The 13014-nt window shown below is 40.2% G+C and overlaps 1 protein-coding gene across 11 annotated transcripts in view; it reads right to left on the minus strand.

Annotated features, from left to right (window-relative positions):
• AP2B1 (adaptor related protein complex 2 subunit beta 1) overlaps positions 1-13014 on the minus strand; it is a 151478-nt gene that overhangs the window by 8069 nt on the left and 130395 nt on the right. For all 11 annotated transcript variants that reach the window (XM_078373820.1, XM_035300813.3, XM_035300809.3 and 8 more), the window contains 3 exons: positions 10417-10501; positions 9407-9493; positions 2174-2328 (listed from right to left, as the gene is read on the minus strand). In XM_078373820.1, coding sequence (XP_078229946.1) covers positions 2174-2328; positions 9407-9493; positions 10417-10501 — 327 coding nt within the window. The remainder of the gene's footprint in view (positions 1-2173; positions 2329-9406; positions 9494-10416; positions 10502-13014) is intronic.

The raw sequence follows: 13014 nt of genomic DNA on the forward strand, positions 1-13014 counted from the left end.
ATGTGATCAGAGTTCACAGTAATATATACTACTGCCCACCCTACCCCTAAAAGCATGTGATCAGAGTTCACAGTAATATATACTACTGCCCACCCACCCCCTAAAAGCATGTGATCAGAGTTCACAGTAATATATACTACTGCCCACCCACCCCCTAAAAGCATGTGATCAGAGTTCACAGTAATATATACTAACCACCCCCACCCCCTAAAAGCATGTGATCTGAGTTCACAGTAATATACACTACCCACCCCCACCCCCTAAAAGCATGTGATAAGAGTTCACAGTAATATACACTACCCACCCCCACCCCTAAAAGTAATGTAAAAATTAGTGAAATTAGAGTAATGCCTACAGTTTAGTTAATTATATTGTACTAATACCTCGTTCCTAGTTTAAAAACTGTAGTACGGGTGTATAAGATGTTGTCATTATTAATGGGGAAAACCGAGTAAAAGAGATGCAGAAACTCTACATTCCATTTAAAAAATTGTTGTCTTTATTTCAAAATAAAACATTAAAAAAAATTTTAAACTATACTAAGAAGCTCTTCTCAAAATCAAGATGGTATAAGAAGGGTGTCAAGAAAAACCTGAATTCTAAACAAAACTCACCTACCAGCAAATTACATGACTTTGAACTAGTCACTGATCATTCTTAGCCATGGTTTACTTATCTGCAACCTGGGAGTAATCATGTTATTTAACCTAACTGAGATGGAAGATTATATACAATAAAATAATGGACAGTAAGCAAAAAGGAAAAAAGAAAACCACACACCCATATACAAACGTATGGCAAATTTCTAGGGAGTAAATGGAGTTATTCTCCACACAACCCCTTCTATTCTTCTAATTGAGACAAGTTCTCACTAGGTTACCCAGGCTGGTCTTGAACTCACGGGCTCAAATGATCCTCCTGCATCAGCCTTTCCAGTAGCTGGGATTACAGGCATGTACTACCTTGATTTTATAGCAAAACTTGTCCCTCCAGAAACAGCACAGAGGGGTTTTCCTTTCTTAGGAAACTCAAGATAAATGACAGTGTATGTTACTCTCCAAAAAAGATGAGACTGGTGAGGGGTGGAAGAGAGGAGCATAAACTTTATGAGGGAAGCCTGAAGTTTCTCAGCTCATAAGTGCTTGGGCGAGAAAATCTAATTTGACAGGACTCAGAAGCGTGTGCATGCGCGTACACATACACGTGCACGCTATTCTAACTTACTTCGAGAAAGGGAACTAGTGGGAAAAACACCAAGAATATTCAGTTCTGGATGGTACTATTCCCTCGATATATGCTAGAGAAAACAGACTTAGCTGTCAAAATTAAGGAATGGAATCACAGGCTTTTCTCAGCTAAATCGCTAAAAGGCTCCCTTAAGCTACTGACTATTCAGCTTCCTCAGAATTGAATAGCCCCCTACAAAAGCCTCAAACCTAACAGAGGAATAAGATATTTCTCGCCACCTCAAGGATTTTTCCTTTACTTTTCAAAATGCAGATGGCAAGCAGCATCCTTTTGGGAGATCGCATTTTACAACAGCAAACAAATACCTGGTGCTTGGGTATCAATTTTTGCTGTTTAATAAAGCAATTGTTTCCGCCTTACTATTGTCAGAATTTTTACTTTAGTTCACTGTGATACTGAAGTTTTCCAAACTAAAGTCCCCTTATAGGCTTCCAAAGGTGAGTTACATTTTGCCTTACCTTTAATAACAAGCATTTCAGGTCATAGGATGCTGCTGAAAAGTGTTAATGACTCTGATATCCCTTAGGTCATAAACTCCAACAGCAAGAAAGGTCTTCCTGACATTAGCTATGTAAACAATCCTCTCCGTAGCTTGTTATAGTACCATATGCACAGATATGGTAGATATGTATTACCTGACATTGAGGATGAAGCTGCCAAGTTTTGTGAGCAACTCTGTATATATCAAGGGGAAGGATGGATTTGAGGCACTGGCAAGAGGCACCATACCTGTTGGATGGGGTGGACACTGCAGAGAGGAGGTCTTCCATTGAGGTAAACGGGGATTTCTTTATTGACTGCTTATTTTGCATATCTCGGGTTTGAAGCACCTCCTTTAGGTCTTTCTAGGGTGCTCAGTAAAAACGAAAAGGCTCTCTCACCTCCCTCCTCTAATCCATTTCACCCATTCTGAGAAAGTCCTTACCGTATAATTGGGGTTTCCCGGCTGGATACGTAGCTCGGCCAAAATCCAAATGCCATTAGTGAGCTTCAGGGATTGGTACAGCATATCCTGCCCTTCCACATTCCTCTTGGCAATAGTATAAACATTGTTGTTTTGCAACTTGCTGGAAACAGTGTCTAGAAATACAGATTCAAAATCCAACACCTTCAGTTAAAATCTCAAACAAATGTACACTCTCTTCTCACATCCCTATGAGCTACATGTGTTCCGTTCAGAAGCCATTCTCCTACACAACAGCAGAAAGTGAAGGACAAGTTCATGAACTGTTTGCTTATCAGATTCCAGAACTGAAAACAGAATAAGGTACACCTGTGGATTAGTGTGAGTTACCTTTGGAGATTATGAAATTGGTGGGCCTAAGGAGTTGGTAATCTCAAATTAGGTGCTAGACAAGTAAAAACAGATTCTGAAAAGGACAAAGAAATGAGTGTGAGGGTATGTCACAGTGACTGTCATGTTAGTATTCATTTCTGGATGGTGGCTCCAGATCAATGGGGATACAAGACTGACGACATCATCCATAGTGCTACTTCCCAAGTCACTACTACTTCATTGTGAACCACTCGGGCCTCAACTGCCAGGATCGGCAAGGGCCCAGAGCTGTAGAAGTCAACTGCAAAACAAATTTATTAATCTCGATATTTAAGATTTTGTTTGTTTTCAAAGCAGGCAACAATAATTTCTTAAGCCTTTAGGGAATACTATGCCTTGAAAATAATAACAAAACAAACTGTCTCAATCACAGACTTTGAGAATGACTGAAGCTGTGCAAAGGTGACTGCTGCTAGGTCCTAAAATTCCAGCTGTTGCTGCTGGGCAGAACAGACGCTTTCATAGTCACCAACTCAGGGTAAGAATGGGTTGGTGTTTCGGCTCTTGTGACTACAGCTTCGAATAGACAACGTTCCAGAATAAAAGGTTATTTTACTCTTTATGAGATGTTGCTGTATCAAAAACAGAGAAACTTTTAAGAATAGAGATGACAAGTAGTGCTTCTTTGTTGACTATTTATTATATTCATTTCTGAAGAGAGCATTCAAATTACTCATGCCTACCTCAAGAACTAACTTCTCCCCACATAAAAATCTGTCATATTCTATTGAGCTTTCTGAGAAAAGGTTGTCATGATGAATGGTCTTTCTACACTTCTACATGGTAAGGTCTCTGAGCAAAGGGATCTTGGAGTTTTTCAGAACTGTACTTCCCTCATTATCTGGGATACAACAGGTACCTGTCATCAATATCTGCTGAATAAGCTTCTGATAGGTGTTGGAGATGCCAATATTGACGTAATACCATAAACATATATGTGAATTACTTTTGTAGGTAGTTCTCACCCTGATGTCTTTCTCCCACATTCAAACCACTGATAGCTCAGTAGAGAAGGCACTAATATTCCTTCCATAAGACATTTTTACTACACTTGGTTATTACTTAGCTTTTCTCCTTTTATTTCTAAGCTTTTCACTAACACAAGTAGAGTAGTTATACCTTAAGAAATGGCTCTATTTGAGGAGTCAAAAAATGTATCTCGGGGTACTTATATGCAATACTGCTGGAAGAAGGAGCCTCAATATGCCCTTTAATCACCTTGTGGGGGATGAGGCAGTTCTGGCTGCCACCCTGGTTCCCACAATGAAGTGCTCGTGTTTGACTAGGTTGCTAGGCAACATCAGCAGCTAGAGTTTGGCTAATGCCTTTTGACAGGATTGCCTTGAACACAGAGGGGCTTGCTTTAAGCTGTAAAAATCATTCTTAACTTTCAAGGCTCTTGCCCATTTCCCAGGAAACCCAAAAACACACAAAGTAGGAGCCTTTGCTGAATAGCCACCTTGTTGCATAGGCACAAACACATTCTAGAGTATATATGTGACAAGGCCCGGATTCCTACAGAAATAATCGTGAAATAGTCTCAAATATTTCACTACCTATGTAAGAGATGACAGGCTAAGAAACATTCACACACACACACACACACACACACACACACACACACTTCTAGAATTAGAAAACATGGCAAACAGCCAGGAAGAATGAGCAAGCTGAATGGATGTAACTTTAATACATTTGGAAGCATTCTGGTCAGCAACCTGACTCTGTTCCTAATGAATGACTGTACTGTGATTTTTATCAGAAGACTAAATAGAGAGAGGGTTCCATAACATTAGTATGTATGATTTGGTTTTTATACATTTTAGATATTAGGTTTGAGTCTGAAGATTTACAGAATGCAGAATGATCAGATTCAGCTAACTATGATTAAAGAATGGCAAGTGGAGCCAGATATAAGGAGGCTTCCCAGTCAGACTGGGATAGAATTCTTGACGAGACATATAGTTTTTAGTTTTTTTAAACACATTTTGACATCCTGGGAAACACGACAGAATCTTACAGTTGTGAGACTCCGAGAATGAGAATGTAATGTAATGTTGTTTCAGTGTGTGCTGATGATATCATCCGAGGCATAAGACACTGAGATTTATCCCAAAGCATAGAATAAAAAAAGATGGTCAAATATAGTTACACTTCCTTCAAGATATGATTTCTTTTCTTTCTTTTTCCTTCCTTGCTTTCTCTCTCTTTCTCTCAACAGGATCTTTGTTGCTCAGACTGGAGTGCAGTGGTGTAATCAGGGCTCACTACAGTCTCAACCTCCCAGGCTCACATTATCCTCCTGCCTGAGCCTCCCAAAGTGTGAGATTACACGTGTGAGCCACAGAGTCCAGCCAAGATAAGATTTCTTACGGTTCATTTGTTTCCTTCCATAAATTTGGCGTTTTGGATCTGGGGTCTGAACTCTTTGAAGGTATGGATGTGATCTTCCTTCCTTTATCTTTCTACTTTAGGTAAGGTCATACATCCTCTGACAGCAATAAGGGTGAAGACGGTACACATATTAGAGAGTAGAATGGGGGAATTTACGTCTGGGGCCATGCTGTGGTATTTATTAGCAAGCTCAAAACCACGATGACTGCTGAAAAGAATGCTTTTTACCATTTAAGCAACCAAACTATAGTTAGGTGTTAGCTGGAAGAGAGTTTCCATTTTTGAAATATTCCAAAGGCTGGGGAAAGCCACAACAAAACAATGAAACAGAATTCACCTTTACCTAGCTCCATGCTGGAACAGGTATTTGTCTCTCATTACAGTACCTAACTAATGAAAATAGATACATTAAGTCTCTGAGCTTTTCTTCATATTATGAACATTTAATTTAAAAAATGGGTTTGCGGCCGGGCGCGGTGGCTCAAGCCTGTAATCCCAGCACTTTGGGAGGCCAAGGCGGGTGGATCACGAGGTCAAGAGATCGAGACCATTCTGGTCAACATAGTGAAACCCCGTCTCTACTAAAAATACAAAAAAAAAAAAAATTAGCTGGGCACGGTGGTGCGTGCCTGTAATCCCAGCTACTCAGGAGGCTGAGGCAGGAGAATTGCTTGAACCCAGGAGGCGGAGGTTGCAGTGAGCCGAGATCGCACCATTGCACTCCAGCCTGGGTGAAAAGAGCGAAACCCCGTCTCAAAAAAAAAAAAAAAAAAAAAAAAAATGGGTTTGCGTAACTGTTTGTCACAAAGATTCCTTTCCAGATATGGTTGGAGATGCAACTACTTCTTGTGCACTTACAATAGTAGTCACAGATACATATTAACCCCAAATGCAGCTGTAATGGTAAGATGTAAAACAGATTCATACAGATCTCCCAACATCCACAGAAATGATCAGTGCTAGAAAGGAGGGAGTCCTGTTAGCACCTTTCTGATCCACCATTTTCTAGATAGATCAGAAAGGTGTTAACACAATTAAAGGTGCTCACACAGAAAGGTGCACTTATGCAATTAGCCGCATCATAAGAACTGCCATCATATGCTTTCCTATTAAAAGCTGATTATTAAGACTTGGGAAGAGGGTCTCTTTCTTCATTCTCTAGAAGGAGATGAAAGAGCAAAGTAAAGCTCAGTGCTAAGTTGGTAAGTCCTTTAAGCCTATGACTTCCTGTAGCCCTCAGAGTGTTAGTTCCATCTGTCAAATGTCTATGCTAGCACAGAAAAGCTATTTAAAGTGTTGGTGCTAATGTGATTAGGGCAGATCAGCTGCAAAGGATGGTATTTTTAGCTCTCAGCTAGACCCAGGGTGTTGAATCAGAAGGCACTAAAGCTGAAAACGTTCATGTTAATAGAGCCCTTGAAACTGGAAAGAAATGTAAAGGCCAGGGCACTCCAGACCTGGGGATGGACCCAAAGGAAGAGATGGAAAGGATTAGTTGCAGGAAGTAGCCTTGCAAGACTAGCAGTGATTTAATGTGTGAAAAAGATGGCCTTGGACTTTGGGAGAAAATGAAATGGCTGCTTTCCCCTATGTTTCACGTGTGGCATGGCCACAGAGCAGTGTATCACTGCAATCTGATTCATTGGTATTTGGAGCACCTAGAGCATGCGGCGATTGGTGTGAGGCCATGACAGAATTGATCAAAACTTAATTTGCTGAGAAACGACATCCAAGGGCACAGCCCCACTAGAAGAAATGCCAGACACTTCCTATTTGACAAGATCACAAAAACACGCCAAGGTGCTATAAGGGTTCAAAACTGCAGGGGGATTTTTTTGATTCTGTTATTTTGACAGACCAAAGCTCTCAGTCACCCAAACTTCTATTTTCTTTTTTGAACAATCATGTCCCTTTTGTACTGAACATGTCTGAAACCAAACCTGCTTTCCAATCACTCTGGTCTATCTCTACCATATCGAAGAGTGTTTTCCAGATCATCTTCAAGGAACACTGGTGGTCCACATGATGTTAATAATAAGCATTTTGTAATTTTAAATTCCAAGATCAAGTAAGTTCAGTTAACACTGAATTAAATAAGTTTCTTCAGTGTAGCTTCTCAGAACTTTTAGTCTGTTAACATGCAATGGCAATTTCTAGATGAAGCCAAGCATATGCTGTATTTTTTAAACTTTCATTGATAACAGAACCCTTTTTCTTAAGGGAAAAATGTTGCCACTGGACCAACTCCCACAAAGGTGACTATAATTGGGCCTGGTCTCTTCCTAGCTGGGTACGGAGGTGGTTCCTCTAACAGGATCCACCTGGGTTCTCACCATTAGCCACTGAGGCTTCTTCACCTGATGGCTTCCTGAAGAACAGCTTATACTGTGGAAAGCTGTCCAACCTCCCATACTCATCAAATGAGGTTCATGGAAACTTACCAGTGGGCCTCAAAGTGATGGAGAAATGACACTGTCATATTCTTAGAATATGGCACAAAATGAAAAAAAATCAATTAACTAATATTGAATTAATCAAACACATTATTATGATGGAAATTACAGAAGACTCCGCTTCAAACACCTCTCCAAGAGCTCCAGAGACGTGAAACAATTATTATCAGAGGCAAACATCTGTTTCAAGTTTCTACATGCAAAGATGGCTGTCTGAATGTCTTATTCTGAGGGTTTCAGGAGGGCTTCAGTCTTCTGAATGTCTCAGAGAGGGCCTATAGGAGCATCACATTTAAAAGAGATACCACAGGAAGAAGCTGATCACTATGATGTTGGATTTCTTTTTTTTTTAGATGGAGTTTTGCTGTTGTTACCCAGACTGGAGTGCAATGGCACGATCTCAGCTCACTGCAACCTCCGCTTTCTGGGTTCAAGCAATTCTCCTGCCTCAGCCTCCCGAGTAGCTGGGATTACAGGTACACACCACCATGCCCAGTTAATTTTTGTATTTTTAGTAGAGACAGGGTTTCACCTTTTTGACCAGGATGGTCTCGATCTCTTGACCTCATGATCCACCCACCTCGGCCTCCCAAAGTGCTGGGATTAGAGGAGTGAGCCACCGCGCCTGGCCTGATGTAGGATTTCAAAAGCCCTATAAAATTCATCTGAACACAGAAGACGAATATGACATAGAGCCATAAAAAACTAAAATTAAAAACAAAAAGCTGGAATGAGAAGGCATTATTTTGTTTTTTTGCTTTCTGTACTGCTGTGTTGCCTCCTTCCCCCAGTGCTGTGCTCCAGCTGCAATGGGAGGATGGCAACATGCTGGAAAACCCTTGGGAGAACCACCAATGTGTGCATGAGTAAATGCGGGGTAAATGAGGAAAGAGGAAGTGCTGACCAAGCACCAAAGCTCACTTTCATTCCAATTCACAAAGCCTTGTACTAACCTCAAAAGAAAGAGAGAGAGAGAGAAAGAGAGAGAGAGAGGGAGGGAGGGAGGGAAGGAGGAAGGGAGGGAGAGAGAGAGGAGCAAGCAACAGTGAAACAAAGGCAAGAGAGAGCGAGAGAGAGAGAGAGAGAGAGAGAGAGAGAGAGAGAGAGAGAGAGAGAGAGAGACAGAGAAGCGAGCAACAGTGAAACAAAGGCAGGACTCAGAATAACTTAGGGCTCCTTTCATTCCTGAGGAATATTTCAGAGAAACAAAGCCCAAGGGACTAATAGCTGCTATTGTTTCTCTTCTTGGGATACCCCTTTTATGTTCCTTTACAGTAATAAAGTTAACTACAAAAGGGTCTGGAGCTTTTTAATGGTGATTAACGAGGTTAGTATCATCACATGAAAGCTGGCACAGGGCAGTATAGTGAAAGGTTACCAACTAGGCTTTTTTTTCTTTTATAGAGATGGAATCTCACTATGTTGCCCAGGCTGGTCTCGAACTGGCCTCAAGAGATCCTTCTATCTCAGCCTCCCAAAGTGCTGGGATTACTGGTATGAGCCACCATGCCTGGCCCAACTAGGCTTTCATTAACTATGATACATTGTTTAATTATAAACACAGTGTTCTAAGTATAGAATCTCAGAAAGACAGCCACCCTTCCTCCAATACCAAAGATTGATATAAAAGAAGAAATGGTCTTTTGATTTACTAGGGGAGTGAATATTCTCAAGCGCCACTTCAGTTTTTGATTATTAGGATGTTTAAGTAATAGAACTAACACATCTTTACATAGTGAAGAATTGGGTAGATGGGTCGATTTTAGTTTGTTGCCTAAATCTGTTGGCTTGTAAGTAATCTAGTACCTATATCAAAACATACCATGTTTTGAAACAGGGGTTTGCACTGTTTATATCCACTAGAAACATGGTGGATACAGGGGAGGATAAAAGGGTAGGCAAAAGAAAGACTAAAATCGCAAATATCTAATTTGATTTAGTAAGATGAAAATGAAATTTAGAGTACATTACTCACCAGCATTTAAATGACATTCCTTAATCTGAAACTGAAGTTCATTTTCATTGGGAATATCCTTCCATGTTGCAAGAAAGACCTGGCGCTCTGTACGGGGAAGCAGAGGGGAAGGATGGATGTGTATAATCTGTCAGTATTCTGATTTCTCATGCCTAGCATCATTGTTCCTTTGTCATGCTGGTCCTTGCAATATAGCTAACAGCATGCTGGGACTAGAGGCGATTCTGAGCTCTGCAAAAGTGCTATAATCCAGTTCAATTAATTTCTCCTCAATAACACTACGATATATTGGAAATGAGTCTACATCTAGGGTTTCACTTTGGCTCCCTTGTTTTCCTATTTTGGTGACTTGTGATCTTTCTGAGCCTTAATTTCTTCATCTATAATTACATCTGTCCTGCCTACCCAAAGGGCTATTGTGAGAATCAAATCAATTTAAATGCCGACATAGTTTAATATGCACCATTATAAGCCAGTTTTATTAGATTGTGATTCATAAATAAGGGAAGAGAGAAATGTCAACAGACACATCAGGAGTACTGATGGTTTATTACAAATTACTGAATTCTTACCTGGAGGCAGTATGAATTCAGGATACAGTAAAGTGCTAAATTTACATGTAGTATCTCATTAAATCATTATAAAAATTATTTACACTGTAAATTTGGAAACGGAAATTCCAAAAAGTTTATTACCTTGACCAGTCACACAGCAAATAAATGGCAGAGCTGAGATTCAAATCCATATTTACTAGGTCCCCAAACCTCTTACTATGTGTCCTGGGTGACTGAATTATTCAAGTATCGGGCACCGTGATTTAGAGACCAATGGCAGAGCAAGAACAACTGTGACTCAGGAGAATAAATAATGAGCAATTATTAAGAACTTTAAAATATCCTTATTCCATTCTTTTAACCTCAAAATAACTTGTACTTCTGGGGCTATGCTCTGCCTGACATGCCGAAGAAGGGCAAAGGTATATTCTGCAGGATAGGCAGGAGCGTACTTACCCATTTTGCCATCTTCTACAAAAAGCACATTGAGTGGGATGAGGCAGCTGAAGTAGAAGACATCGATATTGTTTTTCACAGCCACCTGCCAGGAAAGCAACAAGGTAAAATGAGGACATTGTAGGGAGCCAGGTAGGAGGGAAAGAACAGCATTATTTCTGTGTCTAGAAATATGCCTCCCTATTTCCTTCCTCTCTCAGTCACTGCAGGTCTCCCCAAATCAAGACACACTGGCGCATATACTGCAATGCACACCCTTACTTACTCAACATTGTATAGAACTGCGACAACCTGCAACTCTACCTCCTTCCAAAAGGCCTGTCTTCAAGGCACAACTTGTATACTAGGAATAAGCTAGTCTGTTGTTTTTTGTCTCTATGATTAATAGTAGCTGCTACCACTTACTAAGTTACCTACTAATGATATTATTTCTTATTTTTTTGAGACGGAGTTTCGCTCTTGTCACCCAGGCTGGAGTGCAATGGCGCGATCTCGGCTCACCCCAACCTCTGCCTCCTGGGTTCAAGCAATTTTCCTGCCTCAGCTTCCCGAGTAGCTGAGATTACAGGCGCACACCACCATGCCCAGCTAATTTTTGTATTTTTAGTAGAGATGGGGTTTCACCTTGTTGACCAGGATGGTCTCGATCTCTTGACCTCATGATCCACCTGCCTTGGCCTCCCAAAGTGCTGGGATTATAGGTGTGAGCCACCATGCCCGGCCTTAATGATATTATTTCTAACTCTCACTATAACGATCTCAAACAAAGTAGATAACATTCTCCACTATTTCACAGATAATGAATGAAATTGGGGTTTAGAAAGACTAACATCCACAGTCATGTGGCTAGTACACAAAAGAATTAGGATGCAAACAGAAGTTTGATGCTAAATCTTGATTTTTATTTCTCCGCATAGTAACTAGTACCATGCTACCTCTTTATTTTTTAAGATAGCAGTTTTAAAATTCTTTCTTTTATAAACCTTATTTCCCAGGTCTTATGGTTGGAAAAAGCTTGTTGGGTCTAACATTGATAAACCTGATGACTCTAAGAACAAAAAATCTTTAAGCAAGCAAATAATGAATTTTCTTCTCACAATACAAACTTCTCGACTATGATTCTACCATAGCTTGCTTAATTCGGAGCATGCTGTTTTTTAAAAAGCTACAGTAAGTACTTTTATTCACGGCAACACTGATTAATATATACTTTCAGGAACAGGCAAATTGCACAGCAGCAGATTATAAGGCCCATATACCGTAAGAAGAGAGAGTAGGAGGGGACTTGCTCTAAGTCACCACTTCCTACTGGTTTCTATCACTAATGACTTTCCTATCGATGCTCTTAGCACTGTAGGAAAACATTTATCTGAGCAAGTTCTATAATCAGTAACCATACCTGTTTCTATCTCATTTTGCTCTAAAAACATAAAGTTAAAAAGTGCTTGTCTAGTACACTATTCTCACTTTCTACCATTTATGGCAAATGTCTACACTTCGACAGCATACTGACCTCTTAAAATTGTGGCTATGAGTTCCAAATATCCTTTTTCTAAAGTACTTCCAGTCCTTCTACATTTAGTATCAACTTATCTTCCCTACTTTAAATGGTACCTGTATTCTCTTTTCCATAATTATGTTCTCTCTCCCAGAAGAGTCCATGCAATTATTTTCCTTGCTTTTAACCTGTCAACTAACAGGCTAAGGAGTTTGTGACCTATATATAACATGGCCTGATGCCCAAAATGCTGAGATAGAATTCTCAAAAAGCTTAAATCTGGTGAATTTAAGCAGAGTAACTAATCTCAGGAAAGAGACTGAAGACTTTCTTTAGGATGTACTAGAGCATGGCTGGGTGTGGTGGCTCATGCCTGTAATCCCAGTACTTTGGGAGGCCAAGGCGGACAGATCACCCGAGGTCAGGAATTTGAGACCAGCCTGGCCAACGTGGAGAAACCCTGTCAATACTAAAAATACAACAACAACAAAAAATTAGCTCGGCATGGTGGCAGACACTTGTAATCCCAGCTACTTAGGAGGCTGAGGCGGGAAAATTGCTTGAACTGGGAAGCAGAGGTTGCAGTGAGCCGAGATTGTGCCATTGAACCTGGGCAACAAGAGTGAAACTCTCTCTCAAAAAAAGTGAAAACTGGGGTGATAGGGATAGGTTAATGGTGGGTCATATAAAGGTCTCATGTGAAATATAAGTGTTTATCTTTGAATATAAAGCAGTTATATCTCACAATGTGCCACTCAAACATTTATTAATGTTTACTATATCCCAAGCATTTGCAATATAGGAAAGATACAGAAAATAGTATCCCCCTCCTCCAGAGGATAATATTAATGGTTCTTAACAGAAGACTTATATCAGAATCATCTGGAAAGGCTTTTTAAAACAGATGCCAGGCCCTACCCTACATGAAAGAATTACAATCTCTGAATCTGGGACCTGGCAGTAATATTTGGGAAGAAGTTCCCAGGAAGAGCAACTGGATAAGCAATTAATTTAGAACAGAACATTGTTATCTAAGAAGTCTGAATGAGTCTGTAAACATCTTGTTCTTCCAAAAGAATCCTTATGCCAACAGGAGCCGT

Source organism: Callithrix jacchus, chromosome 5 (genome assembly GCF_049354715.1).
Source record: "Callithrix jacchus isolate 240 chromosome 5, calJac240_pri, whole genome shotgun sequence".
Lineage (NCBI taxonomy): Eukaryota > Metazoa > Chordata > Mammalia > Primates > Cebidae > Callithrix > Callithrix jacchus.